Source organism: Cygnus olor, chromosome 1, assembly GCF_009769625.2.
Source record: "Cygnus olor isolate bCygOlo1 chromosome 1, bCygOlo1.pri.v2, whole genome shotgun sequence".
In the NCBI taxonomy this organism is placed as follows: Eukaryota; Metazoa; Chordata; class Aves; order Anseriformes; family Anatidae; genus Cygnus; species Cygnus olor.
Genome location: NC_049169.1, coordinates 46,056,804 through 46,076,684, shown reverse-complemented (window position 1 = coordinate 46,076,684; position 19,881 = coordinate 46,056,804). Strand labels below are relative to the sequence as shown.

The following is a 19,881-nucleotide window of genomic DNA, read 5'->3' as shown; positions in this document are numbered from 1 at the left end:
CACAACACCAGGCCTGCCTGCACCAGATGGAATGCACCTCTCTCAGAAGGGGAAAAGGATTTTTGCCCAGGAGTTAGCGGGGCTGACAGATAGGGCTTTAAACTAGAGTCGAAGGGGGAAATGGATAAAACCAGGCCTGCCGGTGATAAGCTAAAGGATGGCGTGCTAGAATCAGAGGAACCGTGTGCTAGTGAGGTCCTTCGGTCTGCTCCACGAGGTATTGCGTACAGTGAGGTGCATTTGAATTGCTTCTACACAAACACTCGCAGTATGAGGAATAAACTGGGTTTCATTTCATTGTGCTTAGAGAGCTGGCTGATGTCATTGCGGGACCTCTCAATTATTTTTCAACGGTCTTGGGAATCTGGAGAGGTCCCAGTAGACTGGAAGCTGGCAAATGGTGTACCAATTTTCAAGAAGGGTAAGAAAAAAGACCCTGGCACTACAGGCCTGTCAGTCTCACGTCAGTGCCTGGTAAAATTATGGAGAAGATTATCCTTGAAGTTATTAAAGCGCATCTGGGGGACAATGCAGTCATTGGTCCCAGCCAACATAGGTTCACGAGGGGTAGGTCCTATTTGACTAACTTGATTTCCTTTTGTGATAAGATCACCCATCTAGTCGATCAAGGGAAACCAGCTGATGTGATCTTTTTGGATTTCAGTAAAGCTTTTGACACAGTTTCCCACAGGATCCTAGTGGACAAAAAGTCCAGCATACAGCTAAACAAAAACATCATACGATGGGTGAGCAATTGACTGATGGGCAGGGCTCAAAGGGTTGTGGTAAATGGGGTTGCATCCTGCTGGCGGATGGTCACTCAGTTTTAATCTGCAGAAATCAGCAGGCCTGATTAATTCTCATCAGTCAAGCATGCTGCCGAAAGTTACTTGGTTTATAGGATCTGAACTAAGATCATAGAATGTCTTGGGTTGGAAGGGACCTTAAAGCCCATCTAGTTCCAACCCCCCTGCCATGGGCAGTGATGCCACCCACTAGATCAGGTTGCCAAGGGTCTTGAACACCTCCAGGGATGGGGCATCCACAGCTTCTCTGGGCAACCTGTTCCAGTGCCTTACCACCCTCTGAGTGATGAACTTCCTCCTAACACTCAATCTAAATCTCCCCTCTTTTAGTTTAAAATCATTCCCTCTTGTCCTGTCATTGTTTGCCTGAGCAAAAAGTTTCTCTTCAACTTCTTTTATAAATCCCCTTTAAGTACTGAAAAGGTGCAATGAGGTCTCCCAGGAGCCTTCTCCTCTTCAGGCTGAACACCCCCAGCTCTCTCAACCTTTCTTCATAGGACAGCTGCTCCAGCCCTCTGACCAACTTCACAGCCCTTCTCTGGACTCATTCTAAGAGGTCAACATCCTTCTTGTGCTGGGGGCCTCAGACCTGGATGCAGCACTCCAGGTTGGGCCTCACAAGGACAGAGCAGAGGGGGACAATCATCTCCCTTGACCTGCTGGCCACTCCTCTGTTGATACAGCCCAGGATTCAGTTGGCCTTCTGGGCTGCAAGTGCATGCTGCTGGCTCATGTCGAGCTTTTTGTCCACCAGAACCCCCAAGTCCTCTGCTGGACTACTCTCAGTGCATTCTTCTCCCAGTCTGTACTCATGTCTGGGATTTCCCCGACCCAGGTGCAGCACCTTGCACTTAGACTTGCCGAACCTCATTAGGTTCACATGGGCCAACTTTTCTCGCTTGTCCAGGTCCCCTTCGATGGCATGCCTTCCTTCAGTTGTATCAACTGCACCACTCAGCTGCAAACTTGCTGACAGTACACTTGATCCCTTTGTCTATGTTGTTCATAAAGATATTCAACAGCGCTTGTCCCAAGACAGACCCCTAAGGGACACCATCCATCACCAATGATCAAGTAGCTTTGAAATTGCAAAATCTGGAGATTATGATGGATCTGGTTTTTATTAATCTATGTCACCTAAAAGTGACAGAATGCACAGAATTGCTACTGTACTCCTGAATAAATTATTCTGTCAAGCCTCAAAATACTATGTTAAACAAGCTGAAGATACATTGTCTTTTTAACAAGGTAATCTAGTCTTCTGTTACTTCATTTCATATAATCTTATCTTAAATTACACGTACAACTACAATTAAAAATAATATATAGGCATTTTCAACACCCATCTTGACATTCTTGTTTTTATTTCTCAACATCTTAATTTAGTTTAAGAGTAGAAGGCAGAAATTACACAGTGGCTGGAACATATATATCCCAAGCAGCCACAGCAGGGAGCTTACAAGATCATGAGAATTTAGAAAAACACACACACAGATATAAAAATAAAATAGTTTCACTGTAGGTTTTTTTTTCTTGCCTTTTTTTTTTTTTTTTTTTTTTTTGTGAACTGTAAATCCCTTACTAATAGTATAACACATTTTAAAACTAAGTTAATTTTTAATGGCACTATGAAAGTACTAGAAAATTGGTTGATTTTCTGTTTAGGGAAAGACACCTGTTCCATCCAACATGAGCAGAAAGTGCATACTTCTTCACAATAATCTCCATGACCTATCAGCACACTTTGATCATCTCACCATCAAGGCACATTCAAGGCACATACACAGCTCTTTTCTCTGTGGCTAGAAAGTCATGCAATGTGACTAGGTACCATATATGCACAGTGTTTTCTGTTTCTGTGTTTCTGTTCTCTGTGCATGTTTTGCTAGCTCCTCCTTTAGATGTCCTCCACTGGAGTACATTACTGAACATCGGGGGGTTGCTGCCACCTTCCATCTTACCTCTGGTCTTGTCTCATATGACAAGTGAGACTGGAATGAATAAGGGGAAGAATGGTTCTTCTCCCAGTTTCCTTTTCCCTTGGCTTTTACTTTCCATTTAATTGCAACCATATCGCAGCTGTGGGTTGTGAGGTGTAGTAGTTTTAACACTAAAAACCATAACACTTTTGCAGTGGTTTCCCTCTCTGACTAAAATTTGAAGATACTCCATTATTCCTATCCTAGAAAACATTGCTTGAAATGAGCTCCAAATGGTGAAAAATAATTTTGATAAATAAGAAGTATGTCTTGTTCCTCATTTATATAAATTTCTAGCTTTTAAAGATAAGAAAATGTTATCTTCACTGAAACACCTGGAAAATGGATGCTGTAAGGCCCTTTTTTTTTAGAAAAAAAAAAAAAGGAAGAAAAGCTCAGTTTTCAACTGTTAGCAATATCCCATTTTGAGCCACAGATTATGAAAATTACGTATATCATTACATTTGCATATCACAAATTTTGAAGGGTCAAGGTGATAGCTGTTTTTTAAGTTGCATGCTACAGATAGCATGCATGTGTGAAAATGTGGTGCATTTTCTGATGATGATAAAAGATTATTCAGTAAGTAAGGTGCTCAAAACTGCCCGGTACTACATAGAAACAAAGGAAAATGCTACAAATCTGGTGGCTATCCATTATAGCACTGTAGATAAGGCTTTAAATTTCATAATTTTGAACGTATTACCATCTCCAAACATATATATAGTAGGGCAGGGCAACTGGTATGGATTAGTTCACACTCTTGCTATTAAAACTATTAAACTTTCAGAGAAGGGTCTGCAAAAAAAATCTGCCTCCTTGGAAGGGACCTTGGCCCATTAAAATTCCAAATTAGGCCCAACAATGGACAATTTTGGAGAGAGGGAATTGTACAGGACCATAACTGTACAAAGACTGTGTTAAGAATGCAACATATAGTATAGATGACTACCTTAGAGAGCTCAGAGACATTCTCTGACACTGCTTAATTTACTAGTGTCAAAGTACATACCTACCATTCAGTATCCAATCTTTACACTCAGTATTTCACCAACTTGGACTGTTACAAATTCAGATATGAAAAATTTTCAATTGTTCTGTATCATTTATGTTTATATTGAACCAGGAAACTAAGCCAAGAGAAGTTCTCGAGGTAAACGACCAATTTCACCAGGAAAATGAAGTAATATTCTTAAAGCATAACACTCCTTAAAATAAAGAGTATTTTTCTGCATTAAGTTAGTCTTGTGCTTCAATACGTTGTTGAACTGTGATTTAATGCACTCACACATGCTGCTTGCTATTTTCATTAGTACTGTGTCTTGGGTAGATGTATTTGTATTTTCATATTATCTCAGCTCTAATTAAAATAGTCCAAATAGAATTAAGTTTTATAGTTACGTGACAAAGGGGATATTTTACAATGCATCTCTTTAATAATATTTTGGCTAAAGTTGTTATTAAGTGATCACAAAGTATCCATTATCCTCTGAGGAAATTTTTTGAAAATATCCTCCTCTGGAGCTGTTACGTCTTCCACCCATTAACTGTGCGGCAATACAGAAAAAAAAAAAAAATCCATCCTGTAAGGCAACTCTAACCATATCCTCTTTTGTATTTTGTACTCAGTATTCTGAAATAACAGAATTTTATCATGTCTGTCCTATTTTCAGTCATGCATATATGAATTACTAATCACATCGTAATGGCATTGACAGTAAATCTTTTCCATCTTTGTTTTGTTTTTTAGGACTGCTTAGGAACTTCATTTATCTATTTGCTTCTTTGTTTATTCGTTTCAACATCATTAGAATGAGAAGATATCAAATTGTTTGCAGTGGATTTGCATAGACACTTTAAAGGTTTATAAAAAAAAAAGTATATTTAGAGATAATTTTCTGAAAAATCTACATACCTAGAATTAACCTTATTGACTGCTGTCAACTACCTTTAAGTGCTTGCAGCCTTAATGGATCTATATAACCTTGAAAACACTATGTATTGCAGGAAAAATTTCCAGACCAGACAGAGATGAAGTATGAATCTGTCCATCTGTGGACAACAGAATACATTCAGATTTTAGTGGGTTTGGGGAATGCTCTGCACCTTTAAAAGATAGTCCAGACTTCATAATATCATGTACACAGGGGTGGTTTTTAGCTTTGACATATGGGGTTTATCCCCCACAAAATCCTAACTCTCAATAAAATATTTTAAAGTCATCTTTCCCTTTCCTGCTAAGCATGGACAGTGCATATGGTTGTATGAATTCCAGCAGCAAAACACACGAAAACATGGAGTGTGCAACTGAACTGGAAACATACCGTGTCATGAGCAGTACTTCTCCAAAGAGATATTCGTGGTTATTCCCTGGCTGGCTGAGTGCATGGTAGCTTAGGCTGAGCACAGAAAGCAGCTCGTAGGAGAAAAGAAGGTCCCCCATCTGTCCTGTGATCTCATTCAGAAGGTGAGTGTTGAGAACTTACTGTGTAACAGTATTTTTTGTATTTTTGTGTTGCAAAACACGTTTAGTAAATGCATAATAGAGTTCTCATTCATTTGTGCACGGATGCAATAGCCTTCAGTGGGCATTTCACTGATATTGTCTAATCTTGCAAGCTGTGACGAGGGTCGCAAAGCAGAAAGTTAAAAGGTTCTACAAGGTAATGAACATTCAAACACTCTTTTTCAAATATAATAATGAAATATTCCCACTTTGTTAATATTATCTTCGTAATGAATAACATACTCTGTTCTTGATCTATCCAATCTTTGTTGCACACACTTACAAAATTCCACTAAAAAAAATAAATTGTGCCTTGAGATTGCCATCAGCAAAAGCCATTAGAGCTGCCACGTGTATGTGCATGTATTCAGAGGAGCCACATGCTCAGATGGTCAGACAAATGGATAGGTGACATAGGAAGGTGTCAGAAGTACAGGAGAAATGGGGCAAAGTAGAACATTGGTAGCAGAACTTGAAACACTGCAATAGTGGCCAGTAGATGGTTTGGGAAGAACTGAGGGTACTGCAGTTGGCCAGGGTCATGGGAGAGGAAACAAGATTATTTCACCATAGGGAAAAGTCATTTTCTGGAACAGTGGTTTTAAAGAGCTGGCTGAAATTATATACATGTATGCTTTATTATTATTATTATTAGTTCAAAGGACTTCCTGCACCTAACTGCAAAAAGGATGAGACATAATTTCCTTAAATATAAGTGACTGCCAATTTTTAGGTCAGCTGGAGAGGCTCTGGAGTACATGTCCTGTGAATGATCTGTCTATTCATGCCCAGGCCACTGGGGGTGGAACATCACAGTCCCTATCTTTCCTTATGCCTAGATGTACTACACGTGAATAAGTATACCAGGCTGACCTATACATGCACGAAATTGTTGTACTGTAGACAAGGCACACCTTACTCAAACAGGTGGGATAGGCCTATCAGAGACTACAGATATCCTGAAGGTTTCTATGACTGCTTTCAGAAGTGAGGCAATTTATTCTGTTCTCTAACATTTAAACTATTATCTTCTATTATACTCTTAGACATCTTAGCCAGAGGGACACATTGAACCATAGATGGAATTGTAACTTTGTTTAAAGAGCCTTTTAAAGAGGTTTAAAAAGCTGAATAGAAAAAAAAAATATATATATATATATATATAAAGACAGCACATACAACCCCCTCCCCCCCCCAAAAAAAAAATTACGTAGATAGTTGCAGATCTTTGAATTAAAAAGGCAAGAATGAGATAAAGAAAATCTCTGTTCCTTTGTTATTCCATCAGAAGTCCTCTTTACATTACTGAAACAACACTCTTAGGAGGTTTGCCTCACATAAAATGGGGACAGCAGTAATTTATGATGGATAAAATACAGGTCACTTCTATATAATCCACATTTCAACATCAAAAGCTGCACCTACAGTTAACCATTTGAAGCGTACCTTATGAAGACAAGAGAATATGCAAATGCTGGATCACATTTAATAAATTTAGGATTTAAAAGGTGAAAAGTTAGAATTAAATTTTACGACAGCTAGCCAATGACTCCCAAGTGAACAGCACCAGCAAAAGAAACAGTCTCTTAGGAAAAAAGGTGCTCTATGTATATAGCTTATTTGTTCAAATGGAGCTGAAATAAGTAATAGATACAAATAAATAATTTATATAAGTAAGTAAAAATAAGGACAGTCTTATTCATTTCTATGATTAATACTAAAAATATATGAAGCTTCATATGCAACCCAGCTTTGTTCAGGCTTCATCTAGACAGAAAGCTATAGGAATTATGTTAGAATACTCAATTTTACTATCACTTTCTAAAATTCCAGTTCTGATAAGATGTTATATTTTACTATATGTGCTAATGTATCTACATTAAAAATCAGAAGAGAGCCTAAATTTTCAGAGGACTCTATTTAGTGCATTAACCTGCTTGGTCTCCTACCACATCTATTATTTTTTCTCCCACGTCCTGTTAGTATACCTCACAGAGGCACGGGTCTTTAATTTGCAACTGTATTACTTTATCTAAGTCTTCATTAAACAGCAATTCGTGAGTTAAAAACTTACTAAGATTTATCTGGACAATCTGGAAAAAGGTATCAAGTGATTCAAAACACTAAATTCTGTTTGTTTCTTAGCTGCATATACTTATCTGCATGCATATAAATTTTCAACAAAACCTCTTTCAGAGTTTTTTTGACCTATGCACTATGTGGCAGAAGCTTACAGACCCTGTGAAAATCTGAAAACAAAAAACATGTTTGCAAAATGCTAGATCACAGGTAGAGGCCATAGCTGAGGTGCACAGACAACATAGCACACAGATCCCGAATTACTGTTATATGAGCTAGCTTTAGGACTGGAGCAGTAGAGGTGGGTGGCACTGTGGCAGTGAACTTAATGCTGCTTCTGAGATCTGAGTTAATCTCTCTCCAGGGTGCTGCACTGTGCCAGGGAGAAACACCAGTTCAGTGAAACTGGGCTACAGTTTTAGTAATAGCACACTGAACTGAATAATTGAGACATACCCAAAGAGAGTTTTGGATAGATTTTAGAGAGCAGTGGGATCTCATAAGGGACAAGTGGTAGAGTCACAAAAAATTGCAGGCTTCTCAGCTCAAAATTCATCATAACTAATTGAAGAAAGGATTAATTGCAAAAAATGTAGTGAAAGATGGGAAGAAAAGAGAAATTTCCAGACAGGTTTTGTGAGGATATGTTTTTAATATAAGGGGTGAATTGAAGGCCAGGTTAAGGGAAAACTGGAAGGAAAAACCAAATTTTCTGTGTAGTCTGAGGAATCCCTTAACTTTCCGTGATCCAGACCTCTCAGGATTCACTCTTTATGTACAAGATTGTTCCTGTCTCATACTTCCTAGACATCGTACTTTCACCCCATGGGCTGGCAGTGCAGCATCACAGCCTCACTCCTTTTTCAGGGACCCCACGTAGCAGATGTAGCTGTCAGGGCCCCCAGCCCAGCTGTGTTTGGTCTGTGAATTTCTAGAAGAGGAGAGCAGAGAGGCCACTGTGCTGTGCTGAAGTTCACATATATAGGAATATATTCAGAATCCCTCATGTGCTGAAGCATGTATATACACTGCCACCACGTGACCTGGCACACAGTCTTAGGTGCCTCCAAGCCCAGCTTTCCAGGTTTCTCTTTTCTACTCTCTGCCACCACCTGTCCCCACCAGCCTTCTGGGAGGCAGGAATCTTTGGTCTCTGCTGCTGCTGCTTATACATATCACAGAGAGTAGTTAACATGGTGTTCCTTGTTACTGGGGGTAATATTATATGCACAACCCTCCAGGAAAATAATGTGATGCTATAAGTGAAAATGACAATATATGTTGAAGCACCAGATTCCACTGGCAGTTTCATCGAAGCTACCAAAGCCTGCCCAATGCAAAGCTAGTTGCTGCTAGTTCCCAGTTCTACCTTTCATTGGACAACTCACCTGCCTTTTCCTGTGCTGGATGCACAAGATGTATGAGAAGGGGAAAAGAGTGAAAGCTGGTTTGGAAATGTATGTGATCCTTGTTATGCAACTATTTAAAGTCTGTTTATTTTGCTAAAAATGTGCAAAGAGGCCCTGGCAGACAACAGAAAATTACTTTGTATGCATTATGTATCGCTGTTCATTAATTTTACATGAGTGGTGAGAGGTCAATCAAGAATAGAAACCCATTGTATTAACCTTCAAAGAGCTTGCAATGTAAATTAATGCAAAAGGCATGGAATAAAGGAATTAAATACTCTGGCAGAATTAACACTAACGGTTTGCAAACATCACATTGCAAATCTACAACTTCTTTGTCTAAATTCTTGGGTTGATATTTTGGGGGAGGAGATTAAGTAAATAGGTTAAAAAAAAAAGTAAAAGAAAAAGAAAAGGAATACTGAAAGCATGTCTATAAAACACACAGAGAAATGAGAAACAATGGGATGTGAATGCTGTAGTGCTGTAGTGCATTCAGCTTCTCTATATATTAGCGTATAGATTTACAATGTACATTAAGTACCAGCCTACATGTGCCTTTCTACTGTTGTCAGCACAGGTAGTAGGCCCACACAAGACAGAGATTATTGAATGTGGTGAAGTTCTGATCATATATACTGCACAGCTAGCTTTTGTTCTGCAGAATGATGAGAATACTGGGAGTCAGTAAATGGTATGATTTAAATTTGAAAATAGCCCCCCAGAATCTGCTGAATCCATTCAGAGTTAACTAGCAGGAGAACATCACCATTCAGTGTTCTGGGTCCATCTGTTGGCAATATCATGATGAAAACAGCTTTTTAAATGCTATTTTCAATAAGCTATCACACAACAGCTTGTTCCAACAATATTCCAATACCTTTCTGTTTGCTTGCCGCCTACTATAAAAAAACAGTTTAGAGGAAAGGAGGCATTTTAGTACTATACTGATGTATGGTGGGAGGTACAGACAGACTACAGGAACAAGCAAAACTAGAAAGAACTATAAACAGAGAAAAGAAGAAGCCGTTATTTTAGACCCCCTGCAATCTAGATTTAAACCAGGATGGGGAACCCGAACTACTGCAGTGTCACAGAGGGATGCTCTGCACCAGTCAGTGGCTAGAATTATTGTGCATTGACAGTTTCAGCCATAGGATGTTAACAGCTCCTCAGAGAGGAATGGCAGGTGCACCTAGCAATTAACTTCAATTTTCTAAGACCTTCTGAATTGCATGCTCCAATGAATACTGAAAAGAAGGCCCGCTTCCATCACAGTAACGTGTTCACTTATGCAGCACCCAAACAATCTGCCTTATATAATTCTTACCAAAATACCATGCATCCATCAGCTTACTTCTCAGATAACACAAGTGCCAGCAACATGCCAGCACCGTACTGATGATGCAAAGCCTGGATCCACTAGCATCAGTGGCCTAGTGGCAGAGATCAGATCAGCAATGAAGAACAGATGGTTGCATTTGAACCCAGTAATGGGTAGGAGAAGAATAGAAGTTATTCTGGTTAAAGATTCATGCCAATGAAGTTTCACAATTAGTCAATTCAGTGTCTAGTTGTGACAGCTTACTTTGGCAGACCTATTTAATTAGGGTGCTAGGTAACCCTGAGGTCTCTTCTGACCTATATTCTTATACAATCTTGTGATTCTAAAATAGCCTCTTCTAGCCTGGTTACTGCTACACTGCTGAATCAAGTTCTAAGTTTTATCCATTTTAAAGACATCTCAGAGATGAGGCCAAGGATATCAAGAAATATGTTAAAACTTCCAAATTAAGACAAATAGCTTCTTTTTTCCTTTAGCATGAAAGAAATTGCTATCATAGTGCACTAGGAAGAATTTTTTTACAGCATGATCTTGCTAGGGACCAAGAGCTATAAGAAATATTTCTACCCTTCTGCTTCAAATGCAAGTGTGTCCCACTGACCTGTTCATAAATTGTTGTACTCCTTGAAGAACTACAAGAGGGCACCTAGATTTCAATGTGCTAAAGCATGTTGTTTACCAATACATGAATATGTATATAGCTAGTATTGTTTCTCAATTTTCATATCCTATAAAAGAATGTATGTAACCTCATGAAGGTATAAAATATTAGGGGACTATGTAAATAGAGAGAAATAAAAAGGGAAGAAAACCTGTAAAGGTAATGCACCACCAATGCAGAAAAAAAAAAAATCAGAACATAAACATGGAAGAAAACCAATAGTATATAAAAATACAAAAAAGTTGCATAAAGATTTCATTCATTATCAATGCTGCAATAAAAATGTACTGATATCTCTGTGCCTTGTTGGGCTCATTCATAAAATATTCTACATTCTCCTGTTATCAAGACTGCTTCCTAAGCACAGAAAATATTTTAGATTCTGTTTATCTGTCTTTGATCTATATATGTGTTTAGCAACAACATCCTCTTAGAATACATGCAGCAGATCCTGCTTTTAACATGAAAAGTACAACTAAGAAGAGGATGCTTTTGGTGATCACCTACCTGAGGACGTATAACTTTTACTATGTTCTTAAGTGCAGTGTCTGGTGACGGAGGAGAGCAGTCAGGTGTTGGGCCTGTAGAGCTGTTTCTATGGTTACCAGATCCTGGTGCGGTAATTGCTACCTGAGGTGCATTATCTGTGAATAAAAATAGCATTCATGTGAACTTACAAATACTTTATACATTTTAAAATCAAAAATTATTTTGAAAACAAAGCGTTACTTGGAACACTATTTCAACTTCAAAAAAACTATTGAAATTTAAATGCGTTTGGTAAGGAATAGATTGTATATCTATGCTTTTTTTTTAATCATAGAATCATTAAGGTTAGAAATAATTTCCAAGATCATCTGGTCCAACCATCCCCCTATCACCAACATCACCCATTAAACCATGTCCCTAAGCACCACATCCAACCTTTCCTTAAACACCCCCAGGGACGGTGATGCCACTACCTCCCTCAGCAATCTGTTCCAATGCCTGACTGCTCTTTCTGAGAAGATAAGCATACATTTAGGAGGATACGTACATTTAATAGATACGTTTAGGAGGATACATACATTTAAAGCATACATTTTGGAGGAAATTTTTCACTCAGAGGATGGTGAGGCACTAGAACATGTTGCCCAGAGAAGTTGTGGATGCCCCATCTCTGGAAATGTTCAAGGCCAGGCTGGGTGGGGCTTTGGGCAACCTGATCTAGCGGGTGGCATCCCTGCTCATGGCAGGGGGGTTGGAACTGGATGGTCTTTAAGGTCCCTTCCAACCCAAGCCATTCTATGATTCTATGATTCATTCTATGTTAAGTCAGGATATAGCACTCTCTTAATACTTAAGTAAAATGAAGCACCAAAAAAAACCCCACAGATATTTTATATTTGTTACCTTGAATTAGTAATTGTGAATCCAACTGTTATCACTATAACAGCAGTGACTTAAAAGGGGGCTTTTTAATGTAACTCATCTGTCATACTGGTAAATCCTAACACATAAGACCCAAATCAACGAGTTATTGAAACACATACTTGACTTAGACCATGCTAGTAGCTGTCATTCACAATTTTCCTGAACACCATGAGCAACATAACTGATCATTGACAATTAGTTACACAGAAACATATTCAGCTTCTCATATGAAATCTTCATCCTTCATAGAGCTTTGCGCTACAGTAGCCACCTTTCTAGCAGTATCTCATCTAGATAACCTACAGCTGGCATAGAAATGTCCACATATGTCCAGGTACTTGGGAAACAGCTGTTCAGAAATGTTTTGTGATACTGTTATCACTTTATGGCACAGTAAAGAACCATTAAAGGGACTTAGAATATCATTTTTAACTTTAAACATTCTTAATGCAGTTGGAACAATGTAAAGTAAAATTAGTGAAAAACAGGTCAGATGATAGAGAGGACTGAGAAGTAAGGCATAACTTCCCAGCTGTGGTGGTAACCAAGCACCAGAAGAACTCAGCAGGAGGCCAAAAGCTCCACATTACTTCACACCGTTAGAACTGTATTATTAAAGAAATGGTTTGGTTCAGGTTCCAGAAAAACTCCATTGCCTGGGCACGGTCATGGTGGTCTTTACGAGTCTGAAAATTTATAGAGTACCTTTCTTTCTGGGTCACAAAGACATGTGGGCCAAGTTCCTCAATGTGCTATATTGCCTGCAGCTCCGCAATAAGATGATGATTACATTCAAACCTCATGTCTGTGAGCCTGCAGGTTTCACAGATGAAAGCCTATTTATTTGTAATTGAGGTGGATTACCAGTCTATCCTTTCACTTTGTGGGCAAATCCACTCCAAAGAAAAAACTCAAATTCCAAATAGACAAATAAACAAAGCCAGCTCCAGTGCCATGTACTAGTGAATTTTTGGTAAGGACTTGACAGGAAAACACCCCACCAAGGCCTTTCCATACTGCTTGGAAATCCCATAGTGAGGATTAAAGTTAAATAGGAATGTTAGGAGCATTTAAATTGAGCTGATAGTCTCATCCTTTTGTGCTCCAGAATATGAAATAATATCCTGTTTCACTCTATGGAAAAAAGACTCATAAAATATAATTATAAATTAAACTCCCCAACTGGGGAATCAGAAACTTTCTTTGAGAAAACCCTGCACTGTGTATGGAGATCCCAAACAACAGATTATACTGCTGCCAAGACACACAGTAATACAAGAGCCACCTAGGAAGCTAAGAAATAACTTCTAGAGGAATAAACGTTCCATGTGAGTCTATTGAAGTGTACTTAGTGTAGTTACTTATTTACTTACTTGTGTGAAAAAAACAAACAGAAGGATTGTCTCGATCAAACATCTAAACCTATAAGGAACAAAACCTCCCTGGTACTTTAGCAGTCCATGGGTTTCTGTTACTGTTCTTCCGCTGTAAAGCCTGTGTGGCTGTGCTTAAGCACAGCTGCCCTTTAGCTATTTAGCACATGAAAGCCTTTAAAGTGAAATCAGGAAGTCTTGCAGATGGGGAAGTATCTTGAGGATGCCTCTCTCAAAGGCCAGACAGTTAGAATGACAGATTGATGCTGGTGGTAAGGAACACAGTTTTCTGCCTGCCTTTTCATTCTGTTTTAAGCCCTTGACTCACCTCAGCTTTTTTTACTCACTTTTTAAATATACTGCAGAGGTAAGAGAGGTCAAGTTGTATAAATAAGTTGTTGTTGTTGTTGTTGTTGTTTTTTTCTTTTTGTTTTCCATGGGGATCTGGAGCTTCTTGTTGATCCTGTTCAATGACAGGTCACTACTAGGTTTTGCCCCTAAATACAGTCCTAACTGAGAAGTGTGGAACTAACTGGAAGAGAAATTCTTGGAATGAAGATTTATTGGAAGATACTCATGCAGGGAGGCAGAGCTATTGTATGCCCCTTAGACAGAGATGAGAAAAAACTTTCTGAGCTACAGCGTATACATAAACTATAACCAATTCAGAAACATACATAATATGCAGAAATCTCAAAAAATAGTAGTTACAGTCTTTCCTTCCAAGGAAAATGAAGTGGTAATACAACAAAGCATCTGGCTTTTAGAATCTAAAAATAAAGCTTTACAAAAATAAATAAATAAAAACAATATTTCTCTTTGAAATAAACATCCCAGAAAAAAATCCAACTGCTCAATATTTCATGCCTTCAGTCCTTTCTCAAGGGAATAAAGCATCTGACATGTAATGGTTTCTTGTAAACAATTTCTTTATTGTGGACAGCTGTTTATTTTCACAGTAGGATCTTCCCATTAGGCAACCAATAATGATTTACTACCTGGGTCTGCTCCATCAGAGAGAGAATATCACCATCAAATTAGCTACTGCAAACAATTTGGAGGACTTCTCTGGTTATATATACAGTACTCACTGTTTCATTAAGAATAAATTGAAATATACCCTCTTCTGTAATTACATGCTATAATAATCATGTGTTCATATTTTTTTTCCTTCCTTCAGGTAACCATAATAATATCACTGGAAGTTTTATTGCATCCTATTATCTCAAAAAGATCTTACCTACTAAATTTCCCTATGAAAGATTAGCTACAGTACCGAGTTTCTGACAGGTGCTATGTGCAGGGCCAAAAGGGAAGTATTTATGGCTGTCATTCTCTTCTAGTTTCAGGCTCAAGTTACAATAAGCTAAGAGATGTTTCTGTACAAGTCAGATAACAACAGGCTCCAGGGATCATCTGGCAGTTAAAATTACTGAAATGCAGTATGCTCTAACAATATTCCTTCCTGCCTCCATCATACACGACAGACTGTCACAGGGATTATGTTACTGGAGTCAGTCTGATGTTGAAAAATGGTTACTGAAGGCAAAGAAAAAAAATAAAGAAATTATATCATGTTATTTTTTCTATTTTTTTTTCAGAATAAACAAAATAGTTTCTAAAGAGGTTAGATAAACTCAGGTTTTGGATTAACTGGACTCATATAATGTGGACTACAAAAATAGCTATGCTGTTTTACATTCTGGCAAATCTTACTAATTTGGTTGGTTTGTTTGTATATTGATTGGTTCAGCATATGAGGTTTTAAAGGACAGAAAGCATTACCATACTGTCATGATCACATTTACCATTAAACATCTGATGGATATACTAAAAAGACGGTTATTCTTAAATTTCTTACAGGATTAGACAGGATTCCATACCTCAAATCTTAATACATCTCAAAATTCTGTTTGCTATTTCTCCCAATTTTTGAAGTATTTACAGAAGAAGTAAACAGTAACGGTCACAATAATGTAGTCCTTCATGCAAAAGAGAAACAATCTGTCTATACTTACTAGCCTTTTCCTTACACATCAAAAGACTGTAGATAAAAATCACAACATAGCTTGGAAGTTAAAGGTCATATTGTTCTTACTGTTATTTAAAAAAATCTTCTTATACTCAAGCCACACTAGCATTATTTCAATTACAGATATTTTTTTCTTTGATTAATAGACAGGTGGATTGATCTTAGTTATACTAAAACATGAATATCGAATCAACTCCACTAAATCCAGATCAGCTTTTTATTGGTCTATTCCTGTTATTCCATATTTCACCAACAGTTATTTATCTATTCTTACAAGAAAATGCTAAAAAGAAATTGAATAGCATTGAACAAGAACAAATTTACATAATTGGTTCTTTGAAATTTAACAAATTAAAAGTTTGTAAGTCATTTAGTATGGGATATGTTTATTTTTTACAGCACCTGTTTATGAGGATGCTAAGGGAGGAAGGAAGCAGCAAGACAAACACCTCACAAAATCTATTTTTCACCACACTGTCATATACTACACAATTGTGAACAATGATGCTTTTTGTTTTTTTGTGTGTGTCCAGTTTTATCTATTACCCAGTTTAATCTTGTTCATAAAAATATTTTAAACTATGAATATACTCTATGATCGTGTCTGACACAACAGATATTATGTAACAATCAATCAGTCCTTTTACAGGAAGAAACATTGGTCTACTACCGCTGACATTACGAATACTCAGTGATTCATTTGTAATGCAACCTTTCAGTACAAAAAGTATTTCTGAATGAAATAAAAAGTACATTATGTAGTGATGTAATGTGTTATATATGTCTATCTAATAAGACTAATTTTTGGAACAGAAATTTAGGGTCTAAAGTTAAATTTCTGTGTTTATATGCTGGTAACTAAATTGCTTTCCAAAGAAATAGCATTTATTTTTTTCTCAAAATTTTGAGCAAATCAGAAACTGAATTTCAGAGTTGCTGTCCTAGTTTCAGCTAGGATAGAGTTAATTTTCCTCCTCAGAGATGTGTTTTGGATTTAGGATGAGAATAATGTTGATAACACGCTGTTGTTTTAATTGTTGCAGAGCAGGGCTTACACTAAGCCAAAGACTTTTCAGCTTCTTGTTCTGTCCTGCCAGTGAGCAGGCCAGGGGTGCACCAGTGCAGATGATTTCATGCTATGTTCTAAATATGAAAGTGGGCCAAAACCCCACATCTGTTTTGGATCCCAGCATTGCGAAAATGCAAAAATGTGAATAAAGATCCAAATGGCTTGAAGTTGTATGGGATCAAAATGCTTTTTAGTGTGGTGTCAGGACAGATCTAAGCTTGATCAGTTCTAGCAGATGCAATTTGATGGCCTATTGGAAAACTGTTAGAACAGCACTCATCTAATCCAGTAATATCTATGATTTTGGGTCTGTCTTTAGAAAAAATACAGCGAGAAACTGTTGGAATGCCTTTGTCTGTATATGTTATATGTCCTCTTAACATCAAACGTATTATAAAGAGGCATAAAGCTCTGAAAGGAACATTAAGTCATCAGACAAATCATCTGTCTCAGACAGAAATCAGTCATAGCCTCAACAGAAATCTTGGAAGATTATAAAAGAAGATACCAGGAAATGGTACTATTTGTGGAGGATCAGTCACCAGTAGATGAATTTACATAAGTCTCCTCGCAGAGGTAATGGCCACCAGAAAGGGTAATTTCACTGACTGGCTGAGAAATGAACAAGTTGACATAGGTCTCATCATGGATATAAGAACTAATTTTTTTTAACTTCAATAATGGGATCTCACCTGAATGGCAGTTATCATCTAGTCCTTTAAATCTTCATAAACTGGAATGGAAGAACACTTGTCAGTTGTAAATACACTGGAGTGACAGATACGCCAGTATTTTCTGCTTCCATAGATGATCAAAAATATGGAAGCAGTAGCAGGAATATAGGATTGTGCTGAGGATAAGGCTAAGAAACTTTTCCAAACTGTGCCTCAAGGAATCTTTCCTACCATTGCTAAGCTTTCTCTAACTGGGTTAAAGAGTACCAGGCCCACGTGAAGAATGGTATGAATCTGATTCTGTGGGATTAAAGAGAGTTTGGGCATGGTGAACTCACTGAGGCTTGCAGAGGGTTCATTAAAACTCAATTAATTCATTCTAAAGGACAGCAAGGAGAATCACCCCATTACCTTACAACATACCCATCAACAGATTTCAGTGTTAGTCCTAAAACAATATATGTGAAAATTTTCTATGAAGCCAGTGCTATTCAGGCTCAGCTCATTCATTGTGGATTTACTACTGGTTCCACCAGTAGTAAATTTACAAGGCAGGAGCATACACCAATAAGTAGGTAGAAGACAACAGTGAAAGACCCAAAACTGAGCAGAGTAGATCACAAAACAGTAGGAATTCCCCTGATTTGATACAGGGCTACCACGTATAAGATTTCTTGGACAGCATGTGAGATAAAAGCGTTATGTCTCCTGAAACTCCTGGATCTATTGCAAAGATTCACAGCAATTGCATAAAGAAAATTAAGTGCTGCAGTTCAAGGAGAAAACCTGGAAAAAAAAATAGAAAATCTCCTATTTTGTCAGACGGAGAACAAAGACATGCACATTCTAAAGTAGCCCCAACTGAGGAACTAGGCAATTTTCCATAGTATAGGATTCAACTTTAAAATTATTCTAACTTGATTAAATCCCCAAAGTAAATCTCTCCTAGATAACTATTCAACATGGCACAAATCTAGGAACTACGGATAAAGACAGCCATGTATTTCAGGATTTCAAGGAATGAACATTACAGGAGAATTTTCAAAAGAGCAGATGGAATACTGAATAATGGAGTCGGTAGGTAGCTAAACTGGATGCATACAGAGAACAGCTGGACTAAGCTGTTTGAATTTGCTCTTTTGAATTTGTTTTGTTTCCTGAACACTTAAACCTGAATAACCATTGTTCTGAGTAGGATTGTAAATATATATCTGCAACTGTCTTGCTGAAAGCACTTGAAGCTATAACTAGTCCAGTCTTGGATGTGGCAGCTATTTCAGGATAGTGTTTGGAATTAATTAGCAGTGAAGTGCATTCCAGTGGCAACAGGGGGTCTGTTTAGTTGTTTCTGCATCATCCACAAGAGTTTGGTATGACTGTTATCAACTTTTTATTTCCCCTAATCACCCACCTGCACAAATAGACTTTGGAACTGCTTCAAGCTTGCATAACCCTTGTAATACCAGGCAACTGTCTGGAATAACATCTCTCATTAAATACTAATGAGAGATGATGGGTGATTTCCACCATTTCCTGTGTAACCTTTTGAGACTGCCTCTGTAAGCTGTTGGTGTCTAACTGAGCATTCAAAAACAACACTACGCAGTTGCCATATACTTATTTTTTTGTTATATTGTTTGTTGTTGTTGGGTTTCACATGTTTAAAAGTTTTGTAGTGAAATGACTGTATAGTCTACAACAGATATTTCATAGATCGCTACATTTGTGTTGTCTCAGCATGTAGTCTTCATGTTTGTGGAAGTTCAGTGAAATGCCCAAGGTCTAAGTATGGGTGAAAAAATTATTTTTGTTTATTTCAGTCATTCACTAAAAACTAGAAAGCTTAGTAGTCTTGTAAAACAATTCCCCCGCCCTCAAATAATGATCCATATTGGCGATCTTCATGCTTACTATTAAGTTTATCTCACCAGTGAGATGACCCTGAATGCTATCATTTGCATGACTTAGTATTTCACAAGGTTTCTTCTATAATCCAAAGAGAACATCCAAACTGTGCTGTGCAGGGAAAGTACTTTACTCTTGCAAATATTGTAGTCAACAGGTGAGTTAAGCTATGTTTTCAAATTGGCTCATAATATAAACTGCATATGTGATCAGAGTAAGTACTTTCAAATCATTTAAATAATACTAATGATAGCCACAAGTTCCGTTAATAAATAATTTAAGCAGTCCTGAAGATAAACCTCCCAATATGCATCTATCTTTAATTACAAGGAAATGCAATTTATGGACAAAACTACATTTTCATAAGCTTCATTTCTTCTGAAGTATCAGTTAGTTAGTATGGCTCTCTAATAAAACACTGAAGTCATAAAACCAAACATTTAAAAGCCAAAGAGCTAGAAATTTTATTTATAAATATTTAAATATCCAGATGTTCTTATCTAAGGTTTGTAAATATTCAAGCAACTCACTCGCTCTCACTTTGGCTCAACTCTTAACTCTGGAAATCTTACATTTTTGCATGTAATATATATTTAAAGTATTTTGTTCCAAACCAGAAATGTATATTTT

The 19,881-nt window shown here is 37.5% G+C and overlaps 1 protein-coding gene across 1 annotated transcript in view; it reads right to left on the bottom strand.

Moving 5' to 3' along the window:
* LOC121063868 (ankyrin repeat and sterile alpha motif domain-containing protein 1B-like) overlaps positions 1 to 19,881 on the bottom strand; it is a 269,342-nt gene that overhangs the window by 102,852 nt on the left and 146,609 nt on the right. The window contains exon 11 of the mRNA XM_040544776.1: positions 11,293 to 11,429. Coding sequence (XP_040400710.1) covers positions 11,293 to 11,429 — 137 coding nt within the window. The remainder of the gene's footprint in view (positions 1 to 11,292; positions 11,430 to 19,881) is intronic.